We start from the raw sequence: 21,839 nt of genomic DNA, 5'->3' as shown, positions 1-21,839 counted from the left end.
TTGTTTTTCCCCCCATCAACTTTGTGTAAAGCAGTTGTGATGATGTGCAAGCGGGGATCTTAAGATTTGCTCTGTTAGTGCAGCTTTCCATTTCTGCTTAGAAGAAACTCTCAAGCCTCATACTGTAATTTACTTTCATGCAAAGTTCGACAACCCTGGTTGGAGCTGTGGTCCTGCAAAGTGTATAACTGGTCAGCATGGAAATTTCATAGTTGGATTGGTCTAACCTCTGGTTTAAGTGTTTATTGGAATTAGATATGGTATAATAAAAGGAGTTAGCACAGGGTTGTCTTAACCTCTGCTGAATCCCACTGGTGCTGACCTGAACTCTCCCTCTCATTCCCTTGGGCTCCCTCATGCAAGTCTACCAATTGTGTTGACTGTTGTGGGAAGGCTGTGGTATGGAGCAAAGCCATTCTGTAGGCTGCTTAGCTCTCCAAGTCGCTCTGTCCTCAGGCCTGACCCCAGGCTGAACTTAGGGAGTGTGCTGATTTCTTTTCAAAACAATCACAAAGAGTAAGTTAGGAATTTGAATTTGTGGAAGTCATCTTAGCATGTATTATTTTGCTATTTATGTTATGAAACATTCAGTGTTTTGACCTTGCTGTTTGAAGCTAGAGAATAGAATCATGGAGTTCATTACACAAACACAAGCATTTCCGAGGCCATTTAAAAACATTTTATTAACCGTTTGGTCATTTAGAAATATGCTTGTTGGTTTTTTTTGTCTCTTTGTTTTTTCTTGAGTCTTTCACTATTATGATTGAATGATTAATAGTCAGTCATAGAATTAATTAATTAAGAACGAGCTGAAGAATTTCAAATACTAAGGAGAGACTGCTAAAAATTTCTTAAAGGATTTGCAAAACCATAGCATATTGCTATTACACAAACTAAATGGATTTAGAATGAAGACAGCATTTGCTGCAGTGTTATTTTGCAAGGGTTTCTCAAACCACAAGAGCAGGGCAAGAAAGTAATATTTGTTCATCTCAAGTTTGCAGTAACGATTTACAGTTGTGTGCTTCGGCAGTCAGCACTGTGCCTTGTAATTGCTATAAACTGTGAATGATATTTTCCATATTAATTTACAAACTGAGTTGCCAACTAGGGAAATTCAGACCAATTTGACATCATGCAGCTGTATCACATTACCTGATACATTAATGACAAGTTTATGCTTCCAGTGTTCTGGATCAATTTTAAAAATGCATTTGGTAATTAAATGTAGATTTATATTTCATCTGTCCGGCATCTAGGAATACCAGTTCTTATCAAAGATCCATGCCAACACATTGTTATAGAGCACTGATGCTTAATGAGTAATATTTATAATAAGTAAACATGAAGTCATTTTGTAGAAGAAGGGGCACAGACTAATAAGAAAATAAAACATAAAATATTAATTGAAGTTATTTTTCTGATTTATGTAGCCTTTAGCTATCTGCAACTAGTATTATTTCCTTATAGCAGTTTAGTCCAGATATTTCCCAAAAAATAATGTTTTGGAATGCAGTGAATATAAGTATACAGATCCTTTATGGTGCAATTAAAAGTTTCTCTCGGTCCTGCTTTAAGAAACTAGTGATATGAATATGGTTCTGAATTGTAGCACCTTCTATCTGGAAATTACGTGGTTTCCCTTTGTCCATGTGGGGTTTCTCCAGGTGATCTTGTTTCCTCTTACCTTCCAGAGACATGACAGCTAGGTGAATTGGCATCGGTCTTTGCCACACTGTGAACAGGCATCCCATTCAGAGTGTAGTCCTGCCTTGTATCCAGTGCTTCCTGTTTGAAACGTTGCTTAATAATGTTTATTGTATGATGTATTTGGAAAAGGATTTATGATAATGACAGAATATTTTAAATGGGCAAAAACCATAAACACGTTGCATTTAAGGAATATGAATATTTGTTGTTTGCTTTTTGACAGTACCAAGGAGTAGAACAATGCTAAGGGGATTGTATTTCTGCTTCTTGTGTATGAATTCAAAATTAGAAGCCATGGACAGCTGTTATTCCTTTGTTAGGGTACATCATAAACCTGAAAATTATGTTCCCAGTAAGAAACGTAAGCTTAATTTTCCAGTAATTTTCATACTTTCTTAATAAAGATCTTAGGGTTGTGTGGGAATTTAAGAACCAAAAAGATAATCTGGTTTCCGACAACTTCACAGCACAGAAACTGTTCTGGTCAAAGTCCCTAATGATTTTCTAATAGTTTCTGATTTTGGTTCTCTTTCTATTCTCATTCTTGAGCTCAGTGCTACTTTCGACACTGTTAACCATGATATCTTACTTTCTCGTCTTGAGACTGTGTTTGGAGTTTTTGATACCGCTCTTAAATGGTTCAAGTCTTACTTTACTGATCGCTGTCACTTAATGGGTATAGATCTGAAACTGGACTTAAGTCTAGCGTTTCTTGGGGCTTGATATTGGGGCCCCTAACTTTTCAGCATTTACGTGTCTCCACTTGGTCAGCTTTTAAGATCGCACGGCCTCAAATATAATTTCTATGCTGCCAATACTCAAATCTACATCCATACCAAACCTGACACTAAACACTGTCAAGATTGAAGCCGTGCTTATTGGCACCCCTATCAACTTTGTAAAGCCAATGCTGTAACCCTATCTGTGGATGGTTCTGTACTTGAGCTTCAGTCAAAATTGAAAAACTTGGAGATGATATTTGATTGTGCCACATATTGTCAAAACATCATTCTTTCACCTCAGAAATATCAACAGACTATGTCCAATGTTATCGCTGTTGCTGAAAAATTAATCAATTTGTTTGTCTTCTCCCGAATTGACAGCTGTAACGCTCTACTCGCTGGAGTTTTCTAAATCCACATTGAACAAGCTCCAGCATGTCCACAATTTGGCAGCCAGAATCCTGACCAGATCTAGTGCAAGTGAACACATTACTCCTATCCTGGAGTCCTTGCACTGGCTTCCTGTCAGGTTTTGTGTCGACTTCAAAATCCCCATGCTCACATATAAGGCTCTGCATGGCTTGACACCTCAGTAGTTTGAGCTACTATTGACCTTCTCCCCACCTTGTAACCTTCGCTCTTCTAACCCTGGTCTCCTATCTCTTCCCCTAACCTGTCTACACTCTATGGGTGACAGGACCTTCTCTTGTTATGCCCCAAAGCTCTGGAACTCTATCCCTAAGGATATAAGAGAGTCACATTCCCTGAACTCTTTCAAATCTTAACTCAAAACCTTCTTCTTTAGAAAGGCCTTTACTTAACTATTTCTGTTATTTACCCCTCTGTTCCTACCATATTCAATACCCCCATAAACTGTCTCCTCTCATTGTGTATTTTCATTGCAGATATCTTGAGTATTTTTAATGGAACAAGCCAGGCCATGAAATGTCAGTGCAGTGGAGAACATTAGTGCATAAAACTGAATAGCGTGCCCTCTACATTTCCTTTCAACTCAACCTGAAGATGCTGGCAGATGTCAGTGACTGTCTCTTGAGGTGTATTTGTTGCATCAGAGAAGCTCAGAACAGTTAAACAAGTGGAACCAGTGCATAATACATTTCTCCTTTATGCCTTTTAGTGTTTTTAAATAATGTTCACACTGTAGTTGCTTTTTTCTTTCTGTATTCACAGTCCACCAAGGAACATGTGTGCAATTTAGATCTGGTTTTTAAACATTGTCAATTTAATCACAAACACAATCATCCATAGATGGTTTGCTAAATTGCTACAGTTGTATGTAAATGAGGATACTCTCCTGAAGGTCAGCCCATGAATCATTTAAATAATTGATTTTCCATTGATTCCAAAGATTGGTTGAATTGTGTTACTTAAGATCTGTATGTGGAAATACATTTAAAACTCAGAAGGGGAGGCACTTCTTTACACAAAGAGTTGTGAGAGAATGACTATCCAGCCAAGCTGCCCTTCTGATGCCCTTTTTATTCAAGACACGACTGGATGAGACTTTATATCAACTACTAGCAACCAAATGGGTTAGATGGCCTACTCTTGTTTGTAAATGTTCTAATGTTTTTATGTCCATCTAGCCAGTTTGGTCATAAATTTTGGATTTGGGAACTAAAAAGTTCTAAGATTGTGTTAGGGTCTTGCAAATGTTGGTTTTTCAGAATCCAAATCTTGCCTGAGTTAACATCATTGTATGGGAACAGTTTTGATATAGACCAGTTCAATCAGGTTCTGTATTTTTATAACATTTTATTTTGTAGGTTATGATGTATTAAGTTAATTATCTTTATTGATAAAGATAAAATATTGTCTTTGTTACATTGTGCTAGTGCATACTGGTTATGTTGTATCTGGCCCTAGATTTAATCTTTAATTTCAATTACTTTAATTGTAAATCGTTCTAGGTCCTGGTCAGATCAGTTAACCCACCTGCTCAATAGTTGATTTCTTTATCTCTTCTAGCACTGACTTTATTAGACAAATACCGGAATAAGATTGATAATTCATTGTAAACCTAAATTGTATTCCATTCCAAAATACACTGGAAATGCTTTAATGCACTTTTATTTTTTATGTAGTTCTGTTTTATCATTCATATTTTTATCAAATTCATTTTGGACACACTTTTAAAAAATAATAAGTAAACCCCACAGATGTTGTGATAAACCCAAATACTAATAGCATTACATAAATCTACTTGTATTTTTTTTATGGACCCTGAGTGAAATCTCGTGTCCATCTTCAGTCAGAGAGGAGTGCATTTCTGGTTTCTTTTCATTTATATTTTCCATACAACTGGAGGGGTTCATTGTGTTATTGGGTATCAATTATCTAGTCACAAATCATTCATGCACCATTTTCAGCATCTGAAGCAGATCCATCATGCCAGACTTTGTACCAGGTGCAGGTCTGGCCAGGAAATACCCAGTAGACCACTTACCAGGAAAAGAGGCAGGGAAAATAAAAGGTCTGTGTCTCAATACAATAGATCCTAAAACAACCATGGTGACATATTGAATCCCTTCTGGGCTTCTCAGAGGCTAAATTTGAATAAATCATTGATATTCCATTGAGTACAAAGACTGGGTGATTTGTTTTATTTAAGATCGATATGTCTAATCAGACAAATGAGCAGCAATGTATTGCATAACCTACCATACAACAATGAATAGTTATTGGTCATTAGGTACTTGTATATCCTAACCAACAATTAAGTTAATATTGGATAGCCATTCAAATAGACTACATTTCACATACGCTGAAGATCTTTAGGAGCCTCATCTGATGCCTGATGTGTGAGTTTGTTTCAAAGGTGACACAATGATAGCATATATTAATGTAAGTTTCAGTTTAACTTATGACTTCAACCACATTTCTAGCACTTTAGAGATAAAAATGAAAAATTACCCTCTGAAAAACACGTACTGTCAAATCGTCTGCTTGTCACACTGCAAGGCAGCAGCACAAATAACAGGACACCAGAAGGAGAACTTGCAGTTTTCACATTTGTTTTTTTAAAGCCATGACAGTTTGAGGTAGCAATTAATATTTGTTATATTCACAACTTAGTCCATACATTAAAAGTAAAAACAACAAAAAGAAATATGTAAATGCATAATATGGAAGACAATGGGGAAAAATCATGATTAAATATTCATACCCGTTGCTGTGGCAAACTTAATTTGGCTGCACAGAATTGCCTTAAGGAGCCACAAAGTCAATTGAGTGGCCTCTGTAATCATGGTGGTTTTCATCTCTCACTGTAAGGTCCCTCAGTCAGGCAGTGAATTTCAAACAAAGATGCGATCATAAGCACCAAGAAACTTTCAAAACAAACGGCAGGATAAAGCACAGAACATGAATCAAATAAATTAGGATATCCATCCAATTCGAGCAGAGAGAAAACTGATTAGGGATACTACAGTGAGAACATTGGTGACTTTGAAAAAGTTGAGTGGCTGAGATGGAGATACAGTAAGTCAACAATCTCCCGGTCACTCCACAAAGGGGGCTTGCATGGAACTGAAAAGGTATCTTCAATCCCACCTGGAGGTTGCAAAATACTGTATGTGACACTACAAACATGTGACAAATCATGGCAAAAGATTTTGTAGTCAGACGAAATTGGAAGTTTTTGGTTTAAAAGCAAAGTAAAAATTAAATCTGATGCCAACAGAGTATATCACTCAGGTAACACCATCCATACCACAGTTGAAGTGTAGTGAGCGTACTAGCACACTTTGGATACCGTTGCATCATCCAGGTGGATGCTGCACATTGGTGGTGGTGGAGGGGAGTCCCCATTACCTGTAAAGCACTTTGAGTGGAGTGTCCAGAAAAGCACTATATAAGTGTAAGAATTAAGAATAATAACAATCTTCTTTTTCTTTTTCTTCTTCTTATTATTATTATGGGAACATAGATCAAGGAAAGTACTGGCAACCTTAGAGAAAAACCTGCTTCAGACCAAAACCCACCTTTCAGCAGAACAGAGGCCCAAAGCAAAAAGCCAAAGATTAATGTCCTTAAGCGGGCCTGTAAAAGTACCACGCCCAAGGAAGGCTCCACAGGCGAAACGTGTTTTCTTTCTTCTCTTTTCAGCATAGAATAAACCTATTACTTGTTCCTGTAGAAGTGCTGACTTCAATTCCTTTTGAGAATCTGTGAAAAGCAAGGGCTGATGTCCATAAGTGATCCCCAGTCAACTTCAGAGCTAATCTTCCAAGAACAATGGGCAAAACTTGCACCAAGCTGGTGTAAAAAAGTGGTGGCTGAGACTACCCCAAAAAGACTTGAGCCTGTAATGGCTGACAAAGGTGCTTCCACCAAATATTGAGTTTATGGATATGAATACAACATATTCCATTATTTCTGTTATATTTTCTTGACATTTACAGTAAGTTATCCTACTCATAATAGTCTTCAGTTTGAGCATTCAGGTTTTGAATCAAATATTAAGTTTTAAAAAAGTTTGTAGGCATAATTTTGCAATCTCACAAAAAGGAACCTCATTGAAAAGGGTCTGAATACTTTGCTAGGCATTGTATATAGAATTAGATATCTTAAAACGTTGTTTCATTTGAAAATGTTTCTTGCTGCTTTGTGAAGCCTGCCAAATCCATAAATGCATGTATGATATCACAGTCAAAGCAATGTGTTTGAAATTAAGCAAAAAAAAGAATCCAGTGCTATAACATGCAAGTGCTTTCCTCTTTAAAACTTCAGTCTACGAGACCGCAGTAAAGAACATTTTATGAGACTTCATAGTAGACTGTTTTTCAAACTGCAATATCTGTAGGTTCTTCTTTTCCGAGTAAAGGCCCTTGCCCAAAAGCAAGCTGAGCTCTGAGATCAAGCCTGGGTCATGCCTCTAGCTGACTGTTACTACATGTAGGATTACTTAAACAGCACTAGCACACAATTGGCTAAATGCCCTTGAGGGTAGGGTGGGATTAGTTGGCCAGCACTCAACTGTAATCAGTGCTGTTGATATGGAATTTGCCTCTCCTCAAGTAAGCACTGAAACTCCAACATTGGACATGTTAAAAAGATGAGGTGAAGGTAGGCGGGTTGGAGGAGTCTGCTTCAACTCATGCATTCTCCCCCGTCTGTAGTCACAAGGCGTGTAGCAGTGAACCAAGAAAAAACACAGTTGGCTATTCTACATCTGGTGGACATAACAAAAATCACTACAGTATGTGTTGATTCTATTTAACTAAACTGAAGTGTCTAGTAATATTGTTCTTGTTCTCACATATAAATGAAGTGTTTAAAAACAGAATGCATTTCAATTTTTGTAAATATTTGCACTTGATGAATTTACCTTAACACTTTTTGTCATTTTTGTTGTCGTTTTTTTTTATTTAATACCCTTTTTAAAAATGTTTCAAATTCTCAGAGGAAACTGTGTTACCAGTTCAAAGACTACCCCGTAGAAAATGCACTGGATTGGATTGTGAGGAATTGCATTACATGCTTCTGTTCTCAAGTCAGATGAGAGAAAACAATCACATGTCTGTTTATAAATGCTGAATGATTTCCAGCCAGAAAGATTGTCGGTGCATAATGAGAAGTGAAACATAAATACTGTGCTGACTGATGACTGATGTCACAGAGTTTATGCATTTCAGTGTTTGTATGTTCCTTCCACATTTCAATCACATTTGTGGGAGTATGGGAGAAGCTACAGTACATAGCTATGTCGTTGAATATGATACCCTGGCTTCTTTCAAGAAATGTCTGGATGAGATCATCAAATCGGTTAGCTGCTCACTATTTCACTGCATTTGAAAAAAAAATGTTGCATGTCTGCTCCATCGTATAGTGTGCGAAGCTCTGTTCAAATCTGCTTTTCTGTTTTGTTTTTCAGAGGCATTTATCCCCAGAGGAGTTTCATAATGTCTTTGAAATGACGATTGAAGAATTTGATCGCTTAGCCTTGTGGAAAAGAAATGACCTTAAGAAGAAAGCACGTCTTTTCTAAAAATTAAAAAAAGAAAAGAAAATGGAATCAAAATTGTTGCTTAGCATCCGTCCTGCCTGACAAAAGTATATATTTACTTTCTTGCAGAATCGTCACTGTTAGAATAAAAACTGATTGGAAGCCAGCAGGGATACAGAGTAGCTAAAGTTGCATGGCCAGCTTTGTGTTTTACCCAAGTGTGAGCCCTGGTCTTAGCCATAACCCTTTCTTTGCTGGACAAATATTCTTTCTAATCCGCACACAGGTCTTTGTTGCAGTTGGTACTATAAAGTAACTCACCTGTACACAGCTCATTTTATTAGATAAATTGTCTAATTCTGCTGCAGTAAAGACTAATTCAAAGTAATTCAGCATCCTAAGGCCAAAGAATGGATGAGGAAAGATTACCTTTTTATTTTGTAACACAGAACCAAGACTAAGCACCTTACTATATTTTTCGATAAACCTTTTTGTGCAAAGATTGAAGTGTATGTTTCAAATTGATGAAGGCTATATTTTTAGTTGATGTATTACTATTTATTGGAGTGCTGAAATTCTCTGAAATGGTTAGTTGTATTGAATACATGATTTATTAGTGAGACTGAAAACAAAACGAGGGAAACTGCCCAAGAAATTCCTGTTTATCACAGAAATGCCTTAGTAGTGGCACTACCAAAACCTACATATGCATTTGCAAATGGGAAAGACTGATTGCGGTTAGTTGTGGTTGCTACCGTATGTCACCGTGAAACAGCAATAACAAAAATGCAAATGTACCTCTAATTTAATTTTTTATTTACAATCTACCAATAAGAGTTACCTACTTCCCAAAACCAACCAAGGGGTCATTATTGTTGAGAAAAGGTTTTAAGTAAACAAGCCTTTTCAGAACCCTGAACACTAACTTTGAGTTTACATAAAACTTGATGCCTAAGTACAGCATGTTTTACATGCCAATAGCTAGAGCTCAGCAGGGCTAGGGTTTCCTACAAAACACAGCGATAGTGGTTGTCTGGAAGAGAAGGGCTCTAAACAGGAATTAGTGTGCAGTGGAATAGGGCACCAGTAAACCTAGTGATATGTTCTTGTGTTTCTGCCAGGTTATGTCAGCATGATAGCAAGCATGATTTTAATTGGGAACATTCCCATGATTTCCATCTGCTGTGTTTTATGGCACACATACTGGACAGAATAAAATATTGAAATGGCACTACAGCTGGCATGATAGCATAAAAATATTCCGTAAAAGTGCACAGCCGGTGTTCTAATACCAAAACAGAAATACAGTGCTAGTGCAGCAGTAGTCTAACAGTAACAGCACATATTTACAGTAGGTTCCAGGACACTTGTTTTTGTAACTACTCACAACACTTTGAGCTATGTTCACTTATTGGAAATCTTAAAATCTTTGCTTTGCTTTCTGCATAGACACTGCGTTTTGTAAAGCTACCAGATAAACCAGGTTAACAGCAGAGGCCTGAAATATTTTCTACTCTGTGTTTTTACTCCCCCAGATATTTTCTTAATAGAATTCCACAATGATAAATTGTCCTCTGCATTCATTTCTTGCAGTTATTTTAAAAGACTGCCTTCAGACACACTTTAGATCTTATGTTCCACTTCCATTCCCTCGGACATTGGTTTATCAGATCTATACAGACCATTTGCATCCTGATAGGCAGACGTGTTATCTAGTTGTTGAGGTCTGGACTCAGGAGAGCAAATCATGAGTTCAGGTCCTGGGTAGGACACTGATGTTGTACTGTTGAGTAAGATATTTCACTCCAGTAAATGCCCTGCTGTGTAATGGGTCTTCAAATAAGCACAGGCATTTATTCACATTTTGTCATTGTGAATAAACGTCTGTGCTTACTTGTTCACAGAATTGACTTATCTGGCTAAATGAAGGGTTGCAAATTGTCTCTATTATCCCTAGGCACATTCTGAAGTACACTTACAATTCATACGATTCTCTGGAAATTGCAGTGTACAGGATAGTGTCCAGTGTAAGTTTTTATAAAAGGCTGTGATGTAATTTCAATCAAGAACCTGAGAGTATGGGTTTAATCCAGACAGTCTAATGTGTAATCTTTCTTGAAATTCATTAATTGCATTTCTTTAAGATTATAAAAAATATTTAGGACAATCTTAGTGTCGTGTGATCACTACATTACTGTACATAATTCTGTATGTTACTTAGAATTCACTTAAATCGGGGGCCTGATCCTTTTTTTCCCTAAGATATAATATTCACAAATGCCTGTTTGCCGTTATTGTAAATCTGTATAAAGCAAGCAAGAAATAAGTACAGAACTCGGTTTACATCTGTGCTTGTTAAATCTGAATATACTGTATTTGAACATTTTCTTTAGAATGGCGAGGGCAGACAGTTTTTAGTTTCAGTCTAAACCAGCTAGTTCATCATATGAGGCAAATGTAATAAATGAAGACAAATGCTGTGTACTTCAAAAAGGATGTGGGATTTACATATCTATTTTTATAAACATCTTTAAGTGTCTATGTAAACTCCAAACAGTTCTAAAAGTAAAGAACATACTTGAAGCACTAATCTAAAAAATGTCATTTTCATGTACAATTCAGTACAGTTATCTTTTTCTGCATATTTGATAAAATACAAAAAGGCAAAAAGGCTAAGAAATGTCATGTGATGCAGAAGTATGGCAAATGTTTAGCCAAGCTTTATTTCTTTGTCTTGACATGCTGATTTAAGTATTTAAGTCATGTTTATTTATCCATTACAATGCCTGAATTATTAGGGTGGTTTTATTTTGCCTTTATGCCTTTATTTCAAGTGGATTTGTGTTGCAGCTCATTTACACATATTTTTTACAGTTCAGAACTGTGTTGCATATCAGATACACCTGGCTAATTTTTAAACCGTACTCTAACAGAAAGCTGCCTATTGAAATCAGTTGAAACAATATTAAAAGTGAACAGTGGAGGCTAATATCTTGGGCTTAGACAAGTCAACATTCTTGCTCATTCAGGCTCTTAAGGCTTTAAATTTGAAGCTATAAACAGTAAATGCTAATGTCTTGGATTAGACAAAAGTCAAAATTTTGCTCAATCTGGTCATTGAATCCTTATAATCCTTTAAAATTGTTAAAACCATAGTTTTCTCACGTTCTAATTATTATGTTTGTGTCTTATCCAAATTAACATTGTTTCAAAGAAAAATTATATGATTCATCATGTAGTATGCAAAATCCAAAATTCTGGTAGTATGCTTCTTAAAGGAAGGATAAATTGCTTCTTATATTGTACACGATGTTGTAAAAACTTTCTTCAGCTAAATGTTCACCACAAATAAAACTCAAACTAAGTGAAATCTGTTGTATCCGAAGTGCTATTGCATTTTACATCTGCATTTGTACTTTTTAGCACCTGCATCTATAGTCTTTGATGTACATGTAAGGGTGTCTATCAGTAGGAGCAAATATCAGTGAAATGTTGCTCTTTTCCTATTCTGTTGCAAACATTGGGTCAGCTTGTTGATTACATGATATTTTCTTATATACAGTACTGTATGTGTAAAGAAAACAGCCAAATGTAACATGTTGTCATTACTATTAATGTTTGTATTTGTGACACAGCAATTTGAAGGTAAAAGGTCAATTTGGCTTTAAGCCTTTTTCTTTTGCTTTGCTGATTTGCAATAAATGCTTATGCCCATCCTATGTTTCATTCGTTTGTGTATTAGTCATTCCGTCAAAGTATTTTATAAATCACATAATGGAAAGTGGAGATTTTCTTTTCCTATCAAAAATAAACTCTATTCCAAAGAAAAACATCTCACAAAAGTAAACACTTTCACATTCTATACACTTTCTAGCAATATACTGTACTGTATCACACTACCATGAAATTAAAACTCTGAAAAAGGTGATTGTCCTTCGTCAATCATAGTAAGTGGATGATGGGGCCAGATTTGCGCAATGAGAGAGTCCCTCTGAGCCCTACCGCTTGCTTTTGTCCATTAGTCCCTGTACAGAGCCCAAAGTCCTTTCCAGCGCTCCCTTGCCGTGCGGAAGCCCCATTTGGCAACGTCGTGCTTCATCCTCCTTCTGAGGTCCGCCAGGATCCTCTCCTCCAGCTCCCTCTCTCCCCACTCTGTGTTGTGCCGGGTGAGAGTGTTCCTCGCGTTCCACAGTCCTTGTTTCATGAGGGACACCAACAGCCAAAGTAGGTACTGTGTCCCTTTGTCCAGTCCGGTTGGTTCCAGCCCCAGCAGTTTGTACTGGTAACTAAGCATCGTTCTCACTCCCAGGAGTTGCAAGGTGTTGTCCATCCTGCCCCATACCACCTTGGCAAATGGGCAGCTCCAGAACATAATGGAAAGTGGAGATATCAGGTCCACGTACAGTACACACATTATTATTTACTGTAAAAAGACATTTTATGAATCCACAACATTGGACTTTATACACATTGTGCTTCTTAAGTTTATGGTGTTATTTTTTTTCATTTTGGGAATCAATGATGAATTTTGAGGAAGACTCTGGATTGATCCATTTCTAGGAAGAATTAGTAATTCAGTAAGCTTAGAAGAGATCTGACAATCAGAATAGTGCTTAGTCCTGGTAAAAGTCATGATAGCAAGAAGCCTTTACCTGAAACACGGAGCAAGGTCTGAAAGCCAGTCCTTTGCAGGGCACACACAAACAAGGACAAACGACCAATTTAGGGTTGCCAATAAACTAAACTACCATGTTTCTTGGAGATACTGTAGTAATGAAAGTCTAATTACCGCTAAATTTGGTCATTCGGTAAATTCAGATTCCATTAATTAACTCTGTCTTCCACCCATACATTTTCTAACTGCTTTTTCCAATTCAGGGTCACAAGGAAGCAAAAGTCTATCCTGGCCAGCAACAGGTGCAAGTCAGGGTACAACCTGGACAGGACGTCAGTCCATCGCTGAGTACACACACAGATATGCTCTCACTCACACCAGGGCGAGTTTTCCCAGAAGCAAATCAACCTATTAATACATTTTGGACTGTGAGAGGAAACCCACACAGACAAGGGAAGAACATACTTACTCCACGTGGATAGCACCCCAGGTTCTAAATCGAACCCAGGACCCCAGTGCTGCAAGGCAGTAATGCTAATTGCTGTGGCACTGAGCCGCTTGAATTCGGTCTTGAAGACCGAAAATCAGGAAAGATTCTTTTGGTTGAAGACCCAGTTATTCAAGCCAAAGATAAAAAAAAGTTCCTGTACCAAGGACAGTGTGATTTACCATTCCCAGAAATTACTAAATGTGCTGTACAGAGCCTTGCAAAATTATTTACTCCTCTGCAAAATTTCCACATTTTGTTATCATTTGAACTTGTAACCATGGCACTTTCAAATATGACTTTATATTTATAAACTTCAGTCTGCTTGATACTGATGAAGCTGAAAGTATGTAAATTCTGTTTTTCAAGAACATTTAACGATTCTAAAATACATGAGAATTGCTACAGCAGCAAAGAGTTTTAAAGATCACACAATGAGCGTGGTGATCTATGTATATAAGGAACAAAAAATGTTAACAAACTGTATTTGAGCTCAATAACAGTGTCCAATTTGATCGTTGCAGTCAGGATAAAGACAGTTCTTTGAAAGAAAACACCAATGCTTGTTATTCATCAAAACTTGATATTACTGGTGTGGGAGGACTTTTACAAAGCACTGTTGCACTCATGATGTAATATACTTCAGCTGCAAATAACATGCGCTAAAAAACATGAATCACTGAACATCCCACATGATTCACCGTGGGAAAGATATGAGTCTAGAGCTTCTAGTCTGCTGTCTGCACAGTGTCCTTGCAACAGCTTGACAAATTTAAGATAAATCAGAATCCGCTGGAAGCGTGAGCGGCGTATCCTCATGCCTCCCACAACATCCCATTGAAAACACCAGACGGATTCAGTTAAAAAGGCTACAATTGCGGCAAGTTGAAACTACTGATTTATGAAACGAAAGAATCACACTGCATAGAGGATTCACATATTTTAATAAAAATTGCTGAACACGAACTGATGCCGCTATGCTCGCCAAACATTTAAAATAATTGTTTGGATTTACGAAAACATAACTTGGATGCTGATTGGCTTGAGTTCGTGCGAGTGTGTTTTTAGTGGTCCTTCCTCGCGTCACACAAACGCTTCGGTGACTTCTGTCTTTACTCACTGCCCTCCTCCCCATAGCTTTGCCTTTTGAAATTAATGCGGTGCGCTTAGGCTTTATGTTCCTATTCAGGCTAAACACAGGGAAATTTGACAGTTCGCGTTACAATCTGATCCCAGAAGTTAAGAACACGAGTTGGAGAGCCACAACGTGCCAAAGGGTCCATCCAGTTTGTCGGAGAGAATAAGGAAATACACGGCAATACCTGGGAATAGAGCACATTCAGCGTGGGATAGTACACTCAAGGTAAAGCTCTTCATGGTTTGTGTTTCTTTGTTTTCTTCCGTCTTCTACTGAAACAGTTTGATGAATTAAAAAAAACTGTATTCATGGAGGGTTAAACGGGCATTCGGTTGCTTTACTAATCAAAGTTAGAGTTAGACTACCACAGAATTGGCTTTTTTGCTGTGGTTGAGGTTTAGCAATTTCCCATTGTTCAGACTTTTGTATTGCTAGTAAATATAAAGCAACGTATCTTCCTATCGGAAAGCATAATTGTGTTTCCATTAATTTAATGCGTTCCAGATACGATTCTTTGGGATTACGAAATGAGGATGTGAATCAACCAGTATCATTTTTTTCCCCATTTTCATGATGCACGATTCGTTATTTCGTAAACCAACTGTAAATATGAATCTTTTATGATTTTGTCTGAAAATCCCAATGCAGTCTGACTTCATTCGAAATAGTGGTATATGAAATATGAAATATTGGTAGACCCATGTAACGGTGTACACTGCTGTTAAAGAACGCCACAAAGAGCTGTGATGACAAGGACCGGACAGCGTGATGTATTGTCAGCACGGCATCTTCACGCCAGTGACAGGAGGGTGATTGTGTATGCTGAGCACGCTGCAGGCGTCTTGATTTGTAACAGGATAACATCACCTGCTCCTAGTGAGTAAATGCTTGAGAGCCTATGGAGCCTAGACGAGCGTATGGAAATATAGAAAACATGCAATTAATCAAATGCCGTACAGCTGGTCAAGGGTTCTTATAGAAAAAAATCAAGTTATTTGTGTTCTGCTTCTTTCGAGGATAAAAGCCAAGAAAATGGATTTGCTCACAACTACCGTGCTTTTGCTGCTAAATGATATATAGGTATGAACGGAAAACACAATGTTGAAAACAGGACTGCCACTGAATTAAAAATACTGAAAACAGGATTTCATGCATCAAGCAAGGGGGGACAAGCAGACCATGCATACATTATCTTTAGTCATAGAGGATGCATTAGAGAAGTGCTGTCGTGGTAACTGATATGACACATTATGAGCTTGCTTTATGACGTAATTCTTTTGGAAGAATTGATCAACTCTTGTTCAAAGGCTCTTTGTTTTACATTTGCTCCCTTATTAACAGCTTCCTTTTTAAAGCTTTTACACCAACGGTTATCTTACTGTATATCACCCATCATGTTGTTTTCAGTTATTAAATTTAACGATCCACCTCCCTGCTTCACTGACAAAGGATTGTCTACGGTGTAGACATTCACATGAGTGCAAGCTGTTCCATGAGCAAGCTGTGCTGTTGGCTGGTTAGATTGTTCTTTATACTGTACGATGGAATGGATTCGCACACAGTGCCTGATCATTCAAATCAAGTGGAGCTGTTAAAGTGCCAATAATGGTGGTCCTACAGTATATAGATTACATGTAGCCTTCCTGCTTGGGGTTCCTGGCAATAGTTAGGAAACACAGCTATAATATAGCCTTGATATAATCATGTGATCTCCAGGCTGTGACTCCTATACTATGGGTGCACTCATTTAGCAAGAACCACTCCACTGCCATCACAGAGCTTTATGTGAAATACAGTAACTCCAGACAACTCATTTTAGAGATTTATAGTTGTTTGTACTGTACACAAAATGACTGGACCCATATTTCTAATGCTAGGTCCGTCATCCTTTTGTGCCTTTTCTCAAAATATAACCATGGCACCTTGTACCAGAGCTGAAACTCAAAAGCTATTTTTATCCCTTTTTCCAATTGGTTGTAAACCCTATTGATTTCCTGTAGATGACAATGCTGTGTTGCGAAAGTTAATAATAGGTAAATGTCATTGCAGAACTATTTGACATCAGCTGTGGGGAAAAATCATCATAAAATGATACAGGTTGTTTAACTTTAAAAGTCTTTCCATCTGACATCTTCCCCACAAGCTTTGAATCGTAAAGCATTACAGATGATCCACATTCTAAGTGTGCAGTGGCATTCGGTACCGTGCCTTATTTCTTTCACAGATAAGAGACTGTTACTATAGCTTTTACACATTTCCCACCACAGCTCCTCAAAATCACATACAGTATTTCTCTCCTAATGAGATCATCTCTTACCAATCAATAATATTAAATGAGCTCAAGCAGAATCCTGACTAAATATAAAGAGTGGGATATCGTAGATTCTTTAAAATGTTTTTCATCATGTAAGTATATAACCTTCCTTGAAACTGACAGATTTTTTCTTGACAGACTGGTATATAACACATGGCTGGGCTGACATTTAATCCTAATGACTGCAAAACGGAGACCGCAGCTGCTATTATCCTAGAAGTATCAATGATGTATTTCAGTTTGACATATCTTTTGGACATCTGTTTCATCTGGAGACTAATGTGTACTGAACTCCTTTTGACAAACTGTAGTACAAGCTACACTGGAGGTGGTATACAGTATGTACTGTACTGACTTGTAATGCTGTACTTTGCATTTGTCTTTTAGATTTTAGGCTTTTTAAAAGTTATTCACTTCTCCATTGCTTCTATTCATTTGTATTGCAATGATAGACTTGGAATCAAGGCTACAATGTATTAAGGTAGTAGGATGGCAATTTTTATCTAATCTCCTTATGGCAGATGTATTTGCAATATAATCCATGTTTCCTGTTGGTATAAATCAGCATGATACCTAGACTTACAAAGCATTAGGAAATCTGACAAATTGTATCCTTTAGCTCAGACGTTATTTGCAAGAATCCAGTTGAATGTGCATCTCTGTTAAATTTTCACGTCCTTATAGCAATAGGCTTCTTTGGGATGTGCTTCTGTACAGAATTCCTCAAATTACTTTTAAATGTACAATGTGTATACATTTAGTGCATTTGCCAAGTATTTCTTTATTTTTAAACCTTAACCACTCATCTTTTGATCCAGTTTGTTCTATTTTGTGATACGTTTTTTCTGGATATTGCCATTTGAATTCAATTTGAATAACTTTTTTTCTGAAACATATAGGCCTGTATTACCCATATAAGTGTAATAAGACATAAATAAGTAGGTATTCCATCCACCCATGTTTTGCACCTTAGATTGTTTATGAATTGTGTAATAGATACAGGACATGCCTGGTCTCATTTAATTGTTCTCTTTCGTAAAAAAAATAAAATCTAAATCCACATGTACAGTTCCTGTATAGTAATCACAGATGAGTTTACAACACGTACAGGAATCGATGGTTTGGTTTCTGATTGGATGTTTTGAATTGAGACAACTTGAAAATGGATCACTAATGAACAGAGCACTGAAACTGTTTACCAAAGCAATTAGCCATGTAAACACAGATTCAAAGAATAGAAGATAGTTTTATTCATAGCTTTGACATAGAGGTGCAATGTGGTAGTCGGTCTCTTTTGATACAAGGGTATTAGGAAAAAAGATATACATTACACACACAGCTGTAAGGCTAAAAACAGTACTTCTTATTCACAGTGAGGGAAAACTCAAATACACACAGAACCCTAACTCCTCTATAGTATGTAGGCTTAGACAAACCCTGTCTGCGATTCTCATGGAGGGCTCTCATGAGGGAGGAAGGAAGATTGTTGCTATATTGTTTCCCTCTGAAAACCCTTATCCAGCTTCTGAAAGTCCAAGATTATTTTTGCATTAACCTGAGGGTACGTTTTTCATGCTCTCCATCTCCGTCTCTAGGATCACTCTGCTTTCATGCACTCCAAAGGTAACATTTATTTGTAGTTTCTATAAGCTTTAACTACCTGTTTATGCCTCAGTAATAACCCCTTCTGCTAAAGGCCAGACATCTTAGCTGCTTACCTGCATCAAAATCCAAAGCCAACTCAAAATCTCAAAACGATTATTCCCTCTCCATGCGTCCCTAGAGAGGACATCAGATCCTTTGCTATGCCGTGCTTCAGTTGTGGTGTTTGTCATCATATAGAGTACCAAACCCGCACTGCATGTTCCTTATTGGTACAGTAGGTTACTCTGGCCCCTGTGAGTGGATTATGACAGGTGATGTCCTGTCAGGATGAGAGTTCAGGTGCGCTTTTGGTTTTGAGCGTTATACAGTATCACTCATGTGATATCAGGGTGAACCCATTTTGGCATAGTCTGGGTTTTGGAATGTCACAGCTTCCCGGTTATCCTTCGGTTTTTACTATATCCTACCTTAGAAACATTCTTAATGAGCTTGACTCAGAGGAGCTGACCAGTTTTTCTTTGTTATCTACTTACATTTGTGTAATCTACTTACTTGTTTTTCTGTGTGGGCTTGTAACTATGGAACATTACTGCTCTACAGATATCTCAGTCCACTGAAATAACTTGCCAACAGAAATTTGCTCCAATCGTTATTTTTGTGTCATTTAGAGAGGCCGAAACGTTTGTGCTCAGAACCCCCAGAAGGCAGCACTGGGAGGTGAACTGTGTTTATAGTGCTGGAGTATGCAGAATGTCTCAGCTGTCACTCTTCAGAGGAATAAGTATTAAAATTAAAACAAGAAAACAAAATGTTATGTACAGTGTGTGGAGCTTTCTTCTGGTGTTAGGCTAAAATATAAAATTTCTCTCTTGCCCCCCTCCTTTAGCAACTTGTTAAAAGCGATTTAGGTCTTTCAACGAAAAAAATATATATCAGGAGCCCCTATTCATTACAAGTTAAAGGAGTTGCTATGTATCATATTATGATAGTGTGAGCCCAGGGTAATTCTTCTGATTAATACAACGAAGAGCCCATAAATGCTCAGCTAGATTTTTCTGGCAGATCGTCATGAGGGTGTAGTGGGGAACAATGGCTCTAACAGTGTCACAGTGGTGTCGGGCTGCAGAGTGGCTATTTCTCTGTTATTATAATATTGCCCCTGTGAGTCCACACATCGTCTGCCTTCCTTAAGTAAATTCTGGCTGAGGTTCATTCTTGAATGTTATTGCTACTTCTGTAACATTTCTGATGCAGGACCAATACAGACACCCGAGATGAGGAACAAATGGTCTTCACATCTAAAATGTTACTTAACCGTTTCCATCCATTTTGGATACAAGTGTAGCAGGCAGTGAATTATAATTTACATTATCATAAACAACTTTTTAAAAACATTTCACAAAGTTTTGCACATACAAATGATCTCATGTAAATTCAACCATTCAATTTTTCACAGCAGTCAAACCATTTTTTTTTAAATGAGCAAATGAATGACCCATATCATAAATATGGTAATAATATTATATATGGCATATAACCCAGTCACTTTCATCATCTTTTATTAGGAAAATAAAAACACAGCACCACAAAGTATGTTTTATAAGAAACAAGACAATCTCTTCTTTGAAATGTATTTGAAATCCCAATCTAGCAATGCAATCATTTTTTATAAGGAAAATTGTCTAATAACGGTAAAAAAAGGTGTGCTATATTAAAAAAGCACTAACTGCTAATTTGCCATTTTTACAGCAATATGGAAGTATAATGTCACAAGTCTTTGCTTTTGCTAAAAATCACAAAATATCAAAAACTGAATGTCCTTACTGTGAGGCTGCAAAGCAATCTAAACATTCCTGAAGGTGAATCCAAATAATAAACACAGAGAAGGAGGACGGGTGAATGGTTCTGATGCAGAATTTGAAAGAAGCACTTCTCTCGTGTGAATTTGCTGCTGTGATTGGAGGAATGATCACGCAGTGAAATCTGACCATTCAGAGATATATTGGAGTTTTATAGGTGTCCAAAGCAAATGACAAGTCTTATTTCTCTGTATCATTGTTTGTAGCTCAATAATAATTGAACTTGTATTTTATTTAATGCAGCTTTTCCTAATTTTCTGTTTTAGTTTGGAAGGCTAAGAAAAAATAGCAGGATCTCACTTTATAAAACCTATGATTTTTTTTAATCCAAATTATTGGACATGCCTCTGGAGGGCTGGGTTAAGAAAAGGTTAAACATTGTATGTATCGGAGAGATCAAAGCTCTCTCCAAGCCAAGAGAGATTCAAAGGCTCCTGCACTTGTAAGACATAAGAAGCCAAAATTGTTCTCAAACTGGATTCACACAATCCACTAACACTTGCTGATAGAGTAATTTATTTGTAAATGGAGAAAATTGTGGATTTCCCTAGAATTTATGATTATTATGTTTCTTTACTCACTTTTGCCTTACTATGCCTGTTCTTATATTTCCTTTCTTTTGTTCTTCTTATCCCAAGTATTCCCTCTCTTGTACCATAACAGAAAAAAAAAATAATAGAGCTTTTCTTACCATTAAGGAGGCTTCGTATTGTTAAGGAGAACATGTTCCTTGCCATTGTGCAAATGATGATATTAATGGAAGTCTTCAATGTTTAGTGAAACGTAAACTCTGAATATGGAGCACAGCAGTGCTGTTCAATCAGACTTGAATCATTGATCGCTAAGGAATATTATATTGCAGTGTAATTGTGATGGAGTAAGCTGAGGCTTGAATCCTCCACCTGTTGGATTTAAATTGGATATACCTGCCTTAATTGGTTGGTTTGCCTCGTGTGGAATGAAATTCCACAGGCAGAAAAAGGGTTCGCATCAGCATGCTTAGTCTGCAAAGGAACAAGTGATAGGTTTATTTCATGCTGAAAAGAGAAGAGAGAAAACACGACGTTTCGGCTGTGAAGCCTTCTTCTGCTCACACCTGAAGAAGGCTTCACAGCCGAAACGTCGTGTTTTCTCTCTTCTCTTTTCAGCCTGGAATAAACCTATCACTTGTTCCTTTGCATCATATCATATTGTTAAGTTAAAAAAAGCCCTGTCTATGTTGCTTATGTAGAAGTTAAATGGGGAAGCACCGTGAGTGATTTTCAAAATAAATTGAAGTTTTTTTGTCAAAACCTCACATGCAGGGGCAAACAATTAATTGACAAAAACATACCTGTAAAAACAATCTTGTAGAATGCAAGGAAGTCTATGTGAATATCTAAACTGTCACTGACCCGATGAATCCAAATGGAAACTTGATC

At 37.2% G+C, this 21,839-nt stretch overlaps 2 protein-coding genes across 2 annotated transcripts in view; both read left to right on the top strand.

The window, feature by feature from the left end:
* The window catches only part of ablim2 (actin binding LIM protein family, member 2), a 105,157-nt gene extending 93,044 nt beyond the window's left edge, over positions 1-12,113 (top strand). The window contains exon 21 of the mRNA XM_088907303.1: positions 8,329-12,113. Coding sequence (XP_088763429.1) covers positions 8,329-8,442 — 114 coding nt within the window. The 3' untranslated portion in view covers positions 8,443-12,113. The remainder of the gene's footprint in view (positions 1-8,328) is intronic.
* A 2,652-nt stretch (positions 12,114-14,765) lies between these two features.
* Positions 14,766-21,839, top strand: part of afap1 (actin filament associated protein 1) — a 106,123-nt gene continuing 99,049 nt past the window's right edge. The window contains exon 1 of the mRNA XM_088919841.1: positions 14,766-14,865. The gene's annotated coding sequence lies outside the window, so the exon portion shown is untranslated. The remainder of the gene's footprint in view (positions 14,866-21,839) is intronic.

The sequence above is a fragment of the Atractosteus spatula genome, chromosome 1, assembly GCF_055471065.1.
Source record: "Atractosteus spatula isolate fAtrSpa1 chromosome 1, fAtrSpa1.hap1, whole genome shotgun sequence".
NCBI classification, from domain to species: Eukaryota; Metazoa; Chordata; class Actinopteri; order Semionotiformes; family Lepisosteidae; genus Atractosteus; species Atractosteus spatula.
The sequence above is the reverse complement of the archived record's forward strand: the minus strand, read 5'-3'. Positions and strand labels throughout refer to the sequence as shown.